General features: G+C 41.9%; 1 protein-coding gene across 8 annotated transcripts in view; it reads right to left on the bottom strand.

Moving 5' to 3' along the window:
- Nucleotides 1-16,001, bottom strand: part of LOC117535623 (spectrin beta chain, non-erythrocytic 1) — a 58,031-nt gene that overhangs the window by 18,215 nt on the left and 23,815 nt on the right. For all 8 annotated transcript variants that reach the window (XM_034200161.1, XM_034200156.1, XM_034200171.1 and 5 more), the window contains 16 exons: nucleotides 13,529-13,680; nucleotides 13,091-13,264; nucleotides 12,726-12,817; nucleotides 12,499-12,579; nucleotides 10,205-10,320; nucleotides 9,328-9,440; nucleotides 8,495-8,682; nucleotides 8,261-8,378; nucleotides 7,204-7,362; nucleotides 6,779-7,081; nucleotides 2,750-2,903; nucleotides 2,251-2,645; nucleotides 1,895-2,158; nucleotides 1,601-1,812; nucleotides 371-508; nucleotides 35-254 (listed from right to left, as the gene is read on the bottom strand). In XM_034200161.1, coding sequence (XP_034056052.1) covers nucleotides 35-254; nucleotides 371-508; nucleotides 1,601-1,812; nucleotides 1,895-2,158; nucleotides 2,251-2,645; nucleotides 2,750-2,903; nucleotides 6,779-7,081; nucleotides 7,204-7,362; nucleotides 8,261-8,378; nucleotides 8,495-8,682; nucleotides 9,328-9,440; nucleotides 10,205-10,320; nucleotides 12,499-12,579; nucleotides 12,726-12,817; nucleotides 13,091-13,264; nucleotides 13,529-13,680 — 2,879 coding nt within the window. The remainder of the gene's footprint in view (nucleotides 1-34; nucleotides 255-370; nucleotides 509-1,600; nucleotides 1,813-1,894; nucleotides 2,159-2,250; nucleotides 2,646-2,749; nucleotides 2,904-6,778; nucleotides 7,082-7,203; nucleotides 7,363-8,260; nucleotides 8,379-8,494; nucleotides 8,683-9,327; nucleotides 9,441-10,204; nucleotides 10,321-12,498; nucleotides 12,580-12,725; nucleotides 12,818-13,090; nucleotides 13,265-13,528; nucleotides 13,681-16,001) is intronic.

The raw sequence follows: 16,001 nt of genomic DNA, 5'->3' as shown, positions 1-16,001 counted from the left end.
CACCAATAAGTCACAGCATGCAACCTCTCCATACCTGAATGGCCTCCAGGTCCCTCTCCATGCCGGTGAGTTTGCGTTGCAGTGCCATCACTCCAGCCAGGTCGTTGCCCAGGCTCTGGGTGGATTCAATCACTTTGGTCTTTTCCTTCATCCATGTCTGGATCTCGTTACACTCCAAGTGGTAGTTCTGGATGTTGAGAGCCGAATCCAGGGCAACTTTCTTCTGGCCAGCCAATTTTTCAAACTCGTTCCATCTACGGACGACACCAGATGTAGGATTTAGGATTCAAATGCTAACTAGAGCTTGTTCAGTACAATTATATTTAAGTGAAAGGAGTGGATTAATGAGGTCTAATATGTTGGTTCTGACCTGTCGTGCAGTTGGTCTCGTGTCTGGTTGATTTGGTCTTTTTTGCAGTTTTCGGAGCTCAGCAGCTGCTCGGCCACCTGGTTCACATCAGTGACACGAGTGCCTAGGTTGTTCATCTCAGGTTCCAGTGTCTCAAATCTGCAGCCATAAATATAAACCAAGCATCAATTCAATCATTCTGAAAACATAATCTAATTTAGAAGTTACATTTCAGTAGATATGAAAACTTCTTGTGAGAGGGAACAGGGACATTTTGTATACTTTTAGGAATAAATTAGAGCTACCAAATGTGTGTTTAAATGGTTATAGCATTTTTTCAATTAACATTTTCTTTGCAATGTCATAACACTAACTTATGTGTTTGATTTCACAAAGGAAATTATTATTATGTGTTCTGTGTTATTATTTCACACATTTCCTAGGGATAAGAACTCAGCCTGTTTCTTATAAATGTAATATTTTCTTTATAGAGTGACGCATCCTAAAAACCGGAAGTAAATTTCTTCCGGTTCCTTCAACAAAAAGGCAATGCAATTTCTCCATAGGATTTTGGAAAATAGCTGGAAATAAGGTTGTGGTTGACACACATTTAAGAGACGGATCACGTTTTGTTCAGCCGGATAATCTCCACATGTCTATCCTACTTTTATAATTTTCGAATCAGAAATGTAATCGCCAGAAGCAAAATGCTAACGTTATGCTATAAACGAACTACGGCAGGGTAGCTGCTTCAACGTCACGCCAACTTAAGATCCATATTAAAAAATACAGATTCTAAATTGTACAAGTTGAAGCGTTTGTTTTAACAGTTTGCAGGAGGCAGGTACTTGCTTTCAAGCAGAACACGGGGGAAAACAAACTTAGCGGGAGTGTTCACGTGTTCGGTGTAATGACGTACAACGGCCTCGACAACTTCTGTAGTCCTATTCAGCCACTTGTTAAAAACCATCGTTTTTCAGACACGTAAACTCTTCAGAAATCACCAGTGGGGTCACTGCTGATGTATTTAATGTCGTAGAACAAAACGTGATCCGTCTCTTAAATGTGTCTCAACCACAGACCTGATTTCCAGCTATTTTCCAAAATCCTATGGAGAAATTGCATTGCTTTTTTGTCGAATTGCCGATTTGACCATCGGAAGTGGCCAAATGCTAACTTACTTCCGGGTTTTAGGATGCGTCACTGTGGCACTCTATTAGCATTCTTCCCCTCCTTTACCCCATGACTGACCTCTGCTGCACCACCTCTAAGTCCTCTAGTTTGGTGGGGATCTCCATGCTGTGTAACCACTGCTCCTTCTCCTCCACCCACAGCTGGCAGGCACCAGCTTCACTGAACATGCGGTAGAGGGCCAGGGCGCCTTCCAGAGCCTGGCGGCGAGCTACTGACAGAGTCTCCAGTTCTTCAAAGCTCTGCTCAATAGCAGGAAGGCGACCCTCCACCTACAATCAGCCACAAACAATAATTTAGTACTACAAGCAGCATGTCATCACTGAAGAAGTATGAAAAACAAAGCACACATACCTGAGGGATTGTTAGATAGGCCTCTGGCATTGCTTGGACCTGCTCATGCATGGAGTCGATGCCGGGGCGGTGACTCTGGATCTCCTCCTCGATCTCCCTCTGCTTGCGGGCAATGGTTGTGGTGGAGAACTCATCGTGGCCCACCTCCTGACTGGACACCTGTCTAAGTGTCTCCATGATCCATACCTCCATGTCATTAGCATCTGTTTGAAACTGCTGCAGGGCCACAGCTTCCTTGAGGCTCTGCTCTCTAAGCTTGGTTGTCTAGGGAGTAGATAAAGTGAAAAGATTACAAATACAAAAAAAGAATATTTGGAATAGCTTTATTATGTATAGAGACTGTGTTATCCACGCACCTCCTCCAGATGTGCCCACTGTGCATGGATGTCTTGAATCCTCTCGGTGACCTCTGGGGCTCCAAAGTGTCCCTCCTCAACCAAAGCTTCTCCGGCAGCGATGCTGTTACTCAGGGGACCATAACGGGCTGCCATCTCATCCGTGAAGGCTTCATGTTTGCTGAGCAGGTGAAGGGCAGAGGTGAGGTCACGGCCACACTCCCCACTCGCCAGGATCTGCTCCTGCTCTCTGATCCAGGCTGCCTCCTCTCCAATATCCCACAGAAACTGCCACAGACGGCGCGACTCCTCCAGGCAAACTTTGCGGTTTGCAGCAAGCTGACCGAGTTCTTCATAGGCTTGACCCAGCTGGTCGACCTTCTCACTAACTAGCCCCGGCTCACACGGTTTGTAGGCTGGCATTTGAAAAAGGAGAGTAATGAAATTGCGCCCAAATAGGTAAGACTTAAGCTGCACGTTCTGCACAGGGAATATGTTAAAAACCTGTTAAAGGACTCACCCTGTTCATAGAAAGTGAAGCGCTGTGCAGATCCCTGGACCACCTTGATCCTCTCTGCCTGAGCGGATATGTCCGCTTCTACCAGAGTGTGTTTCTGCAGGAGATCTAAAACATCATGCAAATGTTTGCCGCTGTCCTGAGACTGCAGACGACCCTGAAAAAGAACACAGAAGAAAGGAATATTTAGTTATTTCATCTTTAAAAGCAAATCATTTAAAGGTCCCATGTCATGGCCATTTCTCCTGATCATAACTCCATTGTTGAGGTCTACTAAAATAGATTTATACTGTGCAATTTTCCAAACTCACATTGGTTTCTCATACAGCATCTCTGTATCAGAGGTTGCGCTAGACTTTTTCGCTGCCCGTCATTTTGACGGACAGGATCGTAAAACTTCCGTCAAAATCCAGAATGACCCGTCGGCCTTTACACAACTCTGACGGGGGGGGGGGGGGGGGGGGGGAAAGCATCACGGGGGGGGGGGGGGCAGTTCACATGCGCCGTGTTATGCATGGCTGCTGCATCTCGCGGGAGCGTGCACAGCGTAAAGCCAAAACTCACAGACATTTCAATGATTTGTACGGCACAGTTAGGTTTGGAAACGGTATAATTTCCTTTTTGGAGGGCATGCATAACACGGCATAACACCGGAGCCTCGCTGCGGGGAAACTTTGGCGCTGTTCCGAGTTTGTTCTAATATGTCAAAATGACGGACTGCTTTCAGATTTGTCCGTCATTGTTAAAAAAATTCGTCATAGACGGAAAATATTCGGTTAGCGTGACCTCTGCTCTGTATAGTATCTGTATTCACTCTCTGTCCTAAATGGCTTGTTGGAGCTCCTGCCCCCCCCCCCAGCCCAGTGGCCGTTTGCGAGACAGCGAGACACAGCCTGAAACACACACACACCCGCAGTCTGGCTGGGAGTTTGTGTGTGTGCTCAGGCTGAGTTCCGCGGTGTCTCGACGACCCCACACCAGTGAGCCAGCTCACACTGTCCCGCTCCTCGCAGCAGCGAGCCTCGCTACGTCCCGCCGAGTGTGTGTGTGTGTGTGAGGAAGTCGTTACGTTACGTCACTATACCCAAATATGTCACTATACCCAAGAAGTAAACAATGGAAAAAGAGAAATCTCCAACGAGGCGTTCTGGGGCAGCATAGACAGGTATTTTCTGTGTTAGAGTTTTACTCAGTACAGGGTGTACTTTGAGGGTTTGTGACTCTGCAGACCGTTTAGGTGCCCAGTACGTCGAGGGCAATTCTGGTAGATCACGAGTCATTCATAAAAAAAAAAATTCAGCTCCGTTAAAATAGACAAAACAGGTTTTGATCCCTCCTCCCTTGGCCTCCCTGCCACTTAATTCAGGAGTTTACTTGATTGACATAAAAAGCGACCTATCGCTTTCCAGTCTGTTAACCCGTGTTCACAAGGCATATGACAGCGACTTCCCTCCGAGTAGCGAGTTGAGAAAGAGAAAGGTCATGTATTATTGCTACAAAAACATTATCTCGCAGTCTTTGTGCCGCCAACTCGTTTCTAACATGCAAAAAGACAAACAAATGCGTCTATGGTCGGTGTATTTTTGATCTTTCCAATCGAGACGAGATCTCTCTCCCGTCTGTGTGCGAGGGGGCGGGGCAGTTTACACACTACATGCTACTACTGCTACATGCAGCAACACATGGCGGGGATGGCGGAGAGAAGCGCTCCAAGGTGTGGTTAAATGTTACCCGTCTTGAGGTGGACAATGCTCGTTGCCAAGAGTGTTTAGCATGTGAGGGCGGTAACACGAGCAATTTGTCTAAACATTTAGCAAAAGTGCTCCACATTCAGACGGAGGAATGCACCGGGCTCGACTGTCTTTCTAGTAGCTCTGTAGCCCCGTCCACGAGTAACGTTTCCACGTCAGGTGTTATTATGTATGCTAGCAGCAACACACAGAGTTAACTCAATGATACAAACATGGGTTAATGATTAGAGGTAACTGAGTTACTCTTTATTCTGTTAACAGTTCTGTCAGATTATTTAATACGATTTGTTAAAACATTGTTGTTTCTTTTGATGTGAAATATTATTTATTTAATTTAAATAAAAAGCAATGTTAATTTTGTTCACAATTTGTTTAAGTTAATATAATAATATATATATTTTTGAATCAGGTATTCATCTTTATTGTCTTCATTGTTAGTTTCCACATGCCTAAAACAACTAAACCTAAAAGTTGATAGCTAAATAAGAGCATTTGAGAAATTGTGCAAGGCATACAGTAATAGTCCGAATAGTTGATTAATCGTTTCATTAATCGATTATCAAATTAGTCGTTTGTTGCAGCCCTATTATCCCATGTATAAATAAAACGTGTTATTCAGCAACCCTTGCAATTTGGGATTTTATTTTTGGTTGGTAGACCTCGGTGAGCTGGTCATTTCAAAAGTAGCTCGCCAGCCAAAAAAGTGTGGGCACCCCTGGTTTACATGCATAAAAAGCTACATAACACACAAGGGGACGGGTAATAACCAGAAAAGCATGACATGGGACCTTTAATCCTCCAACAAAGCAGCACCAGGAATGTCGGTGTCTCCTCAAACATCATGACCATTCATTGAGATACGTCTTGTACTTGGTGATAATCTAAACGACCAAAAAAACTATTATAACAGCGGATAGAATTTCAGCAAGCTGCATCCTCAGACCATTAACCTGAACACACAGGGAGCCTGAGCCTTGGTTCTCAAACCACAGCTGAGAGAATGCCTCTATCTGAGCCATTAGAGCAGAAGACCATTATATCACGACATCACACTGTGCTAAAGCCACAGTTAAAAAATACATCATATTCTCTCTACAAGCATTCTCATTATATAGTAATGGCTGATTACAAACCAAGACATTAACAACATGATTCTAGTAACCACTGCAAATTACAGAAGCAATGAATCCATCCATCCAATTCTTCCTCATTAAATTAAAACAATTCTTTGTTAGTTAGTAATGATAAGAGTACCAAATAAGATATAAGCTATATTTGGTTAAAGGTGTTGAGAGGAAAGCATGTTAGTATTTTAAACAGATGCCTTATATATGGATGTTCACAATTTGAAAACAAGTAAGGGATAATGTGCAGCGACTTGGTCAATATTGGGAAAAGAAGAATTTCCCCATAATGACCAAGTCGCTACACATTATCCCGATTATTATATGGCCACATCATTCTCAACAAAGTAACGACATGACTCCCAATATGAATTGAAATGCTTTTATGGATTTAGAAAATGTTTTTATTGATTTACAAAATAGTTGTATGTATTGATTTAAATTGACATGCATCCGCTAAGAAAAATAGTCCGTTGTTACCGTTTGAAATACGTAGCAACGGCAGGAAGGCGGAGCTTTTTGATTACAGATTTGAAAACATCGTTGCTTGCTTTAAAAGTAGCACAATTCATTACGTCAAACCTTGGAAAGTATCTATATATCCCTGCCCTAATGCCAAAGTAACTGGCAACTGAATATGTTTTGCCGTTTGATGTCTATGTCTGGACCGCTGCGTAAAAAGGAGGGTTTCTGCCCGTTACTTCTCCCCTGTTTTCTCGTCGCTCTTGTCTTGTCAGTTCGAAAACGGCATACAGTTAAATCGACCGAACTTCTTTGTGCAGATGTGAGCGTCCTTAACAACGGTCAATACGTGCTTAACAGCGGTCTGTACTACTGGATTAACAACGTGTCACGTGTTCTGAATTGACCAATCAGAATCGAGTATTCAACTAAGCCATGTAATAATTATTGATAAAAACACACATTTTGACCAAGATTTAACCATGCAAGGAGAAAAAGAAACACTCCTAGTGGTTGAAGTCTAGCCAAATTCAGTAAAGCTAATTACTGCCGTTAATGATGCACTGATTAGCGCAGACACTAAAGCTGCCATATGTGAACAACGACTCACTTCATTGAGAGGATTAGAACATTCCTTTTTGTTGATTAAAAACAAAGCCAACAGAAAGAAGAAATGCACAGCAGGGGGTCAGTACCTTCATGTCTGCCATCCAGTCCATAATGTAGCGCATCTCTTCAAACAGTCTCTGGAGGTCACGATGGGCGTTCAGCCGCTCTCTTCGTGCGGCCAGAAGCTCTTTCAGGTATTCCCAGAGTCGGAGCACGTTATCCCTTCTCGCAGTCACACGCCGCACATCATGGTATCTCTCGGCTTCCAGCTCTTTGGCAACGGACTCCACAGCAGCCACGCGTTCCCAATAAGCCCCGATGTCTGTCTCGATGGCTTCGTGTTTACGGGTGGCAGCTTCCACGGCTCCCAAGTCAGTCCCAAAGTTATCCTAGTGAGAGAGATGAGTGAGCTTATCACATTAAAACTATTCAATGTATTCAGACAGAAATCAGAAAGTATCTGCAGCCATATATGTGTTTTTGTTGATTGAATCAAATCTAGTTTGACTACCTGAGACACCAGCCTCTGGTTCTCACTCAGCCACGTCTCCCGCATAGCTGCTTTGCGGTCAAAACGTGCAGCGAGCATCTCCAGCTTCTCCTGGCGAATCAACTCATTCCTCAGAGCCAGCTCTCGTTCGTGTTCTGCCTTTTCCAATCGCTCCCATGCCTGCCACATGTAAATAGAAACAGTTGGTTACATCCTGCAACTAGGAAACATATACTGCATACACGATGAGGCCGATTTGTAAAACCCAGTTTTTAGATGATAATCCTGCGGGCTAGGAAAACATTCAGTCGAACATTAAAGGTCCCATGTCATGGCCATTTCTACTGATCATAATTCCATTGTTGAGGTCTACTAGAATAGATTTATATTGTGCAATTTTCCAAACTCACATTGGTTTCTCATACAGCATCTCTGTATAGTATGTGTATTCACTCTCTGTCCTAAACGGCTTGTTGGAGCTCCTGCCCCCCCCCTCCCTTAGAGCCCAGTGGCCGTCTACGAGACAGCGAGACACAGCGAAACCCAGCCGAACACACACACACACCCGCAGCCTGGCTGGGAGTTTGTGTGTGTGCTCAGGCTGAGTTCCGCGGTGTCTCGCTGACCCCACACCAGTGAGCCAGCTCACACTGTCCCACTCCTCGCAGCAACGAGCCTCGCAACGTCCCGCCGTGCGTGTGTGTGTGAGGAAGTCCGCGGATTGGTCCAAACGTAAAGGCTTCACGGACGTTACGTTACATCACTAAATACATCACTATACCCAAGAAGTAAAAAATCTCCAACGAGGCGTTCTGGGTCAGCATAGACAGGTATTTTCTGTGTTAGAGTTTTACTCGCTACAGGGTGCACTTCGAGAGTTTGTGACTCTGCAGACCGTTTACATGCATAAACAACTTCATAACACACAAGGGGACGGGTAATAACCAGAAAAGCATGACATGGGACCTTTAACAATTTCCCCAGAATCATGCTTGTGTTGATTTGATGACATTATTAAACATGAGTTTCATATTTCTAGAGGAAAACCATTTGTAGCACGTTATACAGCAACCCATACCTTATTGATGTCAGAGATGAGTTTGCCCTCTCTTGGCATGTACACTTTCTGATTGTTGGCTCTCATCTTGCTCCGAATGGTAAAAAGGAGAACCTCCAAGTTCCCTTTCTCTGTAAATCTGGGGAGACAGACACCTTGGTTTAACATTTTGGAACAACACACTTTGAATTATATTGGATAACAAGCAGATTGTCATTCATTGTGTTTATGTTAACCTAGCCTTCTGTTACTCACTTGGGGGGTTTCTCCACAGTCCGGTATGAGTTGAACGCCTGGAGCTGGTTCTGCACAGCATTCAGTGAGTTAGCTAGCTGCCGATCGTTCAGCGTCCCTATGGTCTGCTCAATCCACTGCAGCAGCTCTGAGGCAAGGGACTCATACTTGTCTATCAGCTGGTCAGCCTCAATAGCATAGTCCAGTACCTGCAACAGAGAGGGATCTGTGAATCAAGGCAACTGGTGGGCATCTTCCCATGTACTGTACATGTACCCACTGTTTTTAAACATGCATACACTGTCTCACGGAGAGATACCGCAGGTCTTTCCTTCCTGTAGCGGTCAGACTATACAAACAGCACAGCCCCTAGTTGACCCCCCCCCCTCCCACACACAACACAGACTATATCACCCCTTGCTGCTAAATACTAACAAACTATGTGCAATATATAAATGCCGTTAATAACTGTGTAATATATACCTGGCAGCTAAATCCTTAGAACTGTTACAAGGTGTGTATTTTGTAAATTGTCTAACTTGCTGCTGTTAAATACCAACCACATATGTGCAATAAGTGCTAGATGTGCAATATATATAAATGCCGTTAATAACTGTGTAATATATACATGGCTGCTAAATCCTAAGAACTTTTACAGGATGTGTATTTTTTTTAAATTATGTAACATTTTATTATATCATAACTTAGTACTTTTTTTTTAATGCATGTCACATATTTAACATATGTACCATTAAGCTGTCTGTGGCTCTTTTTCCTGCTGTAACTACGCACATTTCCCCTCCGTGGGACTAATAAAGGTATTCTGATTCTGATACACACAGAACAAAGCAAACCTTTCCAACACGTTTGCCTTCCACTGCCAGGGCTTTCATCTTGGAGAAGTAATGGTAGTAGGTCGCCACATAGGTAATGATGGACTTTTCATCTGGCTGATCAACATTAACATCTGAAAATAAAAAAGATAGTATGATCTAGGGCCGTGCGATTATGGCAACAATCATAATCACGATTATTTTGGTCAATAATTGATATCACGATTATTAAAAACGATTATCCATTTACTTTGAAAACATCCTTTTATTGAAAACTTTTTTTTTAACAATATGTTTTTAACAGTTGATTACCCTGAACTTTAAGTTTAATTAAACTGAAAAACCAATAAAAAAAAAATCGTTTTATTTTGATTACGTTGTTTTCGTAATCGTTGCAAGCCAAAATCAAGATTAAAATACAATTAATTGCACAGCCCTAGTATGATCCATTTGCAAGTGAAAGAACCTAAACTAGGGTTGCATGATATTTTTTTTAAAATGTGAAATTAATGACAAATATCAGATTTTTTAAATTGTTCCTTTTTTTATCAGCGACACATACGGTGTATCATGATGTGGTACTTTACACAGCAGGCTCTGCTTTAAAACTAATCTGCAAATCAGTAATTGCTGAATGACATATGACTTCATCACTTCACCTTTTAAATGTCAAGTTTTAATAAGTTGATTAGGTGCTAAAATGGAAACACCATTTGTGATGTCAGTGTAGCTGACATGTGATGCTGTGTTGCCTAAACTAGAATTAATTCCAGTAATCCTGAACAACCATCAATCTGTTCAGGCAACAGGCCCCAGTTTAGTGCCTGTGTGGACAGTGTCGTCAGTGTGACTTGTGATAGAAATGCTTCATGTTTTTGTCGAGGTTTCACCCACTCACCTTCTGGGTCCAGCAGCTTAGTGAGTCCCAAATCCTTCTCAGCCACATTGAAAGCATTCTGGAGATTGTAGTGAGCATTGGACCTCTTCAGGTTGTCGAACTCAATCACGTCAGGTCTGCAATGACCAGGGAACATTTATGGTTTTAATATTAACGGATTGTAAAGTAAGGTGCAAGCCATTTGCAATATTTCTCAGGTTGACACACAGTCATTTTATTAATGAAGAGAAAACACCTTGTGCACTCAACTCCAATGCATGTGTTTGTTTAAAGACCAGGGTGCATTAGATAAAGCATTAGATGAAAGAATAGTCACATGCATGCAAACAGGCTTTTTATTTGTGGATTAGGCGAGATGCTTCTGCCAAGTATTGCTTATTGTTGCCTGAGCCATGTTTTCATTTTGGGCCTTCTTAGGAATTAGAGGGATGTAAAATTGGTTTGGGAGCTTATATATAATTCAACTTCATTGAATAAATATCAAGAACTGTTGTTCTCAAAATATGGGTTTTGTTATAAAGCTTTGTTGGGTAAACTCCCGTATTATATCTGCTCTCTGATAACACAGAGAGTTGCAAGCAGCTATTGTCTGAGAACGCATGATGTAGTATTGTTAGATGTGCCAAGAGCAAGGACTGTCTTAGGTAAGACAGCTTTTATGTGCGCAGCTCCACTTGCTTGGAACAATCTTCAGCAACAATTGAAACTGAGCAATCTCATTCCTCTGCATGTTTTTAAAGCTAGGCTAAATGAAATGCTCGTTGATACTATGGGCACTTGTAAATGTCTATAACTATGTAAATGTATCCTGTAAATATAATGTATAATGTCCTTTATTGTTTTATGTTTCATGTGGAACCTATATGCTGCAGGTCTCCCTTGAAAAAGAGATCTATGATCTCAATGGGACCAATCTCGTTAAATAAAGGTTTGAAATGAAAATGAAATGAAAAATGAAATGGGAATGAGCACAAAATCCAAAAGTTTGATTTGTACAATAATCATGGAACCTTTGGTTCTCCAGCATGTTCTTAATTCAATAAACTTAAAGTGTCATGCTATTTTTAGGCAATAGCATAGGTCTCAGATATATACAAATATATAAAAAACATGTCTATGAAGTGTTTTTGCTCAAAATACCAAACAGATCACCCATTGTAGCCATGCCTCATATCCCTATATTTCACTTCCTGTTTCAAAAGTGCTGATTTTGGGAATAAAGCTTTAAAAAAAAAAATGGATAAAAAAAAAAAGGAGGAGGCTGAGCTCATGCGGGACCCGGCAGCTACTGTCTAAACTAAATACTGCCGTGATGAAACGCCATATCATGGATTATCAAGGATTCTCTCTGAAACAGTATGGAGCTCAAAGGCTTTCTCTCTTGCTGGTTATACCACAAGGTGAGTTCCTTTTTATTTCCTGCTTCTTCACACACATGCTCTCCAGTACAGGTTAGCTCTGAGTGTTAGCAATGCTAATGTAAACACCGACCATGTTACGTCCAAAACAGTCGGGCATTGTTTCTGATAGTAACGTTTCCCATAGTGCCGTGGGTCCACATTTCCGATATTACGTCATATTGGACGCAAATCTGGAACAGCTCCGTTGTGCCCCCATTTTTAGAGATGTGGGTACGGAGGAAAAGAGAGAGGGTTTTATTTTCTGACGCTGCGTGAGTTCCCTGACACACCGGGGACACATCTTTATGTATGAAAGACATCAAAAAGTGCATTTTGCATGATGGGTCCCCTTTAAGGAATTTTCTTACAGTTACTTTAACAATGTAAGGGAAACAACTCTTTGCATACTGTAAATGTTTGCTTTGTTGCCTCTTCTGTAGTTTGCAAAGAAACCTGATCATGTAAATGGCAGCGTCAAGATTTACATGAAGAGCAGGGTGTGCAAGTGAGTAATCAAACATGGCTCCTTTTTGGAAATAAGTGGGTTATTATTTCTGTGATCTAGGTCATCTTACACCCTATTTTATCTTCAGCCTTTAAGCCATACTGCAGACGTATTGAAGGATGGGAGGAGTATGAGGAGACCTAAATGGAAAAGGGGATAAAAACACACCTGAGAGGTGTGATGCTTCTGCGACAGGTGCATTAGATTAGGGGAGATAAAAGATGGGGGGGGGAGATACCGGACACCTTTTTGATTTCCAGGATGAGTATCTGAAATCCACACTTTAAACAAAGGACCTGTTGTTATTAATTATATATAAGTGTGTGCCTAACAGGAGCCAGTTTTACTGTAGGAGCCGATAACATTGAGTACAGGAAGAAGTCAATGACCTGTGTTTGTGCACGATGGCACTGAACGCCAGACCGTCTCTCCAGCTGGTTGTGAAGTTGTGGATGTTGACATTGGGGTATCTGCAAAGGCCAGAGCAGAAGTCATCAATCATTAACTCAACACAGCACAAGTCAGTGGCCAATACAGTAGAACCAAGTAACGCATACATGGTAAAATATGGTAAAATATGTGTAATTGAGTCCTCTCTCTCTCTCCCTCTTCTCACCCAGCAGTTTTCATTTGGCACCAAAGCAGCAGGGCTTCTTTAGCTGACTTTCTCTCCTTGTTGTCCCCTGTCTCCACACTGATGTCCTGGATCTGTGAGAAGAGCAGAACTCGCAATATTATAACTGTAATTTATTTTCTGTTAGTATATTATAAAAACGTTCAGAAAAGGGGCCAGAAATTGACAGGCAATGACTGTGATTCATGAAAAGCATGAATACTGTTAACTTAACATTTTAAACATTTTGTGAGTTTGCCTAAGTACGGGCTTCATGCAGAGACCTGATGTCCCAAAGGCTAAAATCGCTCTTTGAAAGAGGTAAAGCAATCTGGCACGCGCTCCACTTAATATGCTTTATATGTTACCTGGAAGCGAAGGATGATTGTCCAGATGAGACCCAGCGTGAGACGGTGATTACCATCCACAATGTCATGTGAGCCCATGTTTTCTAGATGGACTTTTTGCTCCTTGAGAAACTGCAGGGCTTTATCAACATTCTCCAGGCAGTGGATACGCATGCGGCCCTTTGTGGGCTTTGGCTGTGGGGAGCAGAAGAAAAACAAAGAAGACAAAAGTTAGATATATAGACGAAAAGGGATCCAAACATACATTAGGACATCAGCAATTTCAAAAGAGAAGAACAAGAAACAGGGGGAGAAGTAAATCACACTCAAATAAAGAAGAACTGGAGCGCATGATTTGTCCTTCCTCGTGGTGCTGTCTGAGGGTCATGGCCCCTCAGGGCTTGGGTCAGGGTTAGGACAGAGGGGGGGGGGGGTTCTGTGTGTCTGTGAGATACTGACCAGCTGTTCTCCAGAGAGCACTTCCAGAAGGCGGATGAGCATGCGGCCATCGCGGAGGTCGGTGTACAAGTCCCCGATGCGACTGGTCACCCGGCCCAAGTGAGAATTTACCCATTTGGTGAAGGTCTTCTTCTGCACTGCTTCACGCTCATCTGCAAAGGAAACAACAGGGAGTGAGAAATGCTGAAGTTACATCACTGATAACTGAGACGCCACTGGCTTGAGTATCATTCTTGTTAGAAATAAATATTAACAAGGATTACATTTTGCTTTAAACAAACACCAACACAGTCAATAACCAAGATTAGTCCTGAGCGGGAAATCACAAGGACTTCAGCCTGTGTCGTGAGTAGTTCATTTTACAGATAAGCTGTACCATTAAGTCTCTGGGATCACTGCATTGACAGCTTAGTGAGAGGTTTTCACTCCTCAGACCAATGTTTACTGATGGCTCCGCTCATGTGTGCTATGCTAATTACCCTGATTATGTGCGTTTAGATGATAAAAGTGACAATGCTAAATTGTCCGAAAAGGCAATTATATGAGTGGTTTCTTTATTGGGGCCGGACTTAAAAAAAGAATCACAATATATTAAGCTGTAACAGCAGCTCAGACATATGGGCCAGGGGAGTAATAAACTAATCCTGCTCTGCTACCTAACAAGGTGACCTCCTTTCTAGGACACAAGGTCTGTCTGCCGTTTGAAAACACTATTCTAGCATTGTACTTAATGCAATGTCCACACAAGCCCATGCAGAAAAAAACAAAACGGAAGTAAATAGTAAATAGATCAGAGGAACGGCTCTGTAATAATTAGGTAAACCAAACAAAGCCTACAACAAAACAGGCAAAATAGCAAACCCTTCATATTTTCATTTATATTACTTCACAAACCAAACCTAAAATAGCCACGCGTTGAGTAAAGCTGTATTTTAAGTGTTCAATGTATATAGCTTTATGATAAGGATGTCTCCTTCTTTACACTTCAAAGCAGCTTAGTGTAACAACATAAACCTGACATCTCCATCTTATGTAATACCTATGGTGGTTAAGAACAACAGAAGGTACAAATGCAATTGATGTTGCAGAAAGAAGCATTGAGGGGTAAGGTATCTGGAAAAGATGTATTAATATAAATGTCATCATTATTCAACTATGTAGTAACTACCTTAGTGCTACAATAGTTACTGTGTAAAGGCCACACTATTCAAAGCTGAGATTTTCAACCCAGAGGCAAGGTGCAAGTATCTTGGCAGTTCATGTAACAGAAGGAGATTGTGAAGGTCAGCCATTTTAATATTGCGATCTTAAAAAGAGATTCATGAGATTAAATTACAAGGTTGCTGTATTATGACAGTTCTATTAGAAAAACTATAAAAATCATTAGGATGCCCACAAATCTCTTGTGGAAATTGAGTACAGTATCATACAAGAAGTAGCATAAGTGGCTTAAGAAGTATAACAAAGTTATCACGGTGTTCATATATTTAAGTCACTCCAAAAAAGTGCAAGCAATGTGAAAGACCTAAAGAAAGCATGTTGTGCAAATAACCACTCTGCCAACTGTCAGATTTTGAAATGTCATGCAAGCCTTCAAGGGTGAAATAACGATGAACCTGTTGCAAGCTAAAGGTACCCCCCCCTGTTTCTATACCGTACGAGAGTTTGAAATAAGTAATCCAGATAGCTCCTATAATGATTAAACAGCAAATGTGTCGGGACTGTCAGGTTTATATTATTCAAATACTTAATGCCATACAGCCATGACCTCTGTATTTGACCTTTGATTTAGGAACCAGAGTATAGCAACAACTTAAAATCTAAATAATGAAATAATACCTTGTTTTCATTATGCCCTTTCTTACACCAGACTGCAGAGGAAGCATGATAATTGTGTTCAAAAGGTAAAGTATCATTTTCGGATTATGCCTCGCTCTTTCCTCCCTCACCAATTTCCTGTATGAGAGCTTGGTAACAATTGAGGACACATGCAGATACTAGCACATGTTGAACACACAGCACATGAACTATCACAATGAGATGGAGAGAGATAACAGTTAACTGGTGCAATAACAGATTTGAGTTGCACATTTAAAAAATGCACTTCAGGAATGCACAACTGCTACTACTGCTTTTGTTCTGTTGTGTCTTGTCATGTTTTCCGTGTGGCATAAAGGACTGGGGTTACTGCATTTTGTTGTGTTGCATCACTCTTTATGAAAAAGCCCTCCACAAAGTGTTGTCTTGTGTTCCTAAATCTCCACACACGTTTTTATTATATAGTTATACCAATTGAAGGAGCTGTGTGAAGGATTTGGTTATGTCCTCTACATTATATTCCATTTCTGCCGATAGCCAATAGATCTTTCTAAATCTAACACAGTGTACCTTTAAGGAAAGTGTTGATTTATTAATGTCGAGCAGGTGTGCCTATGATCATGGCCTACAGGCATATCTGGAAGGTTACAACTGT

Source organism: Gymnodraco acuticeps, unplaced genomic scaffold (assembly GCF_902827175.1).
Source record: "Gymnodraco acuticeps unplaced genomic scaffold, fGymAcu1.1, whole genome shotgun sequence".
Taxonomy (NCBI): Eukaryota; Metazoa; Chordata; class Actinopteri; order Perciformes; family Bathydraconidae; genus Gymnodraco; species Gymnodraco acuticeps.
The sequence above is the reverse complement of the archived record's forward strand: the minus strand, read 5'-3'. Positions and strand labels throughout refer to the sequence as shown.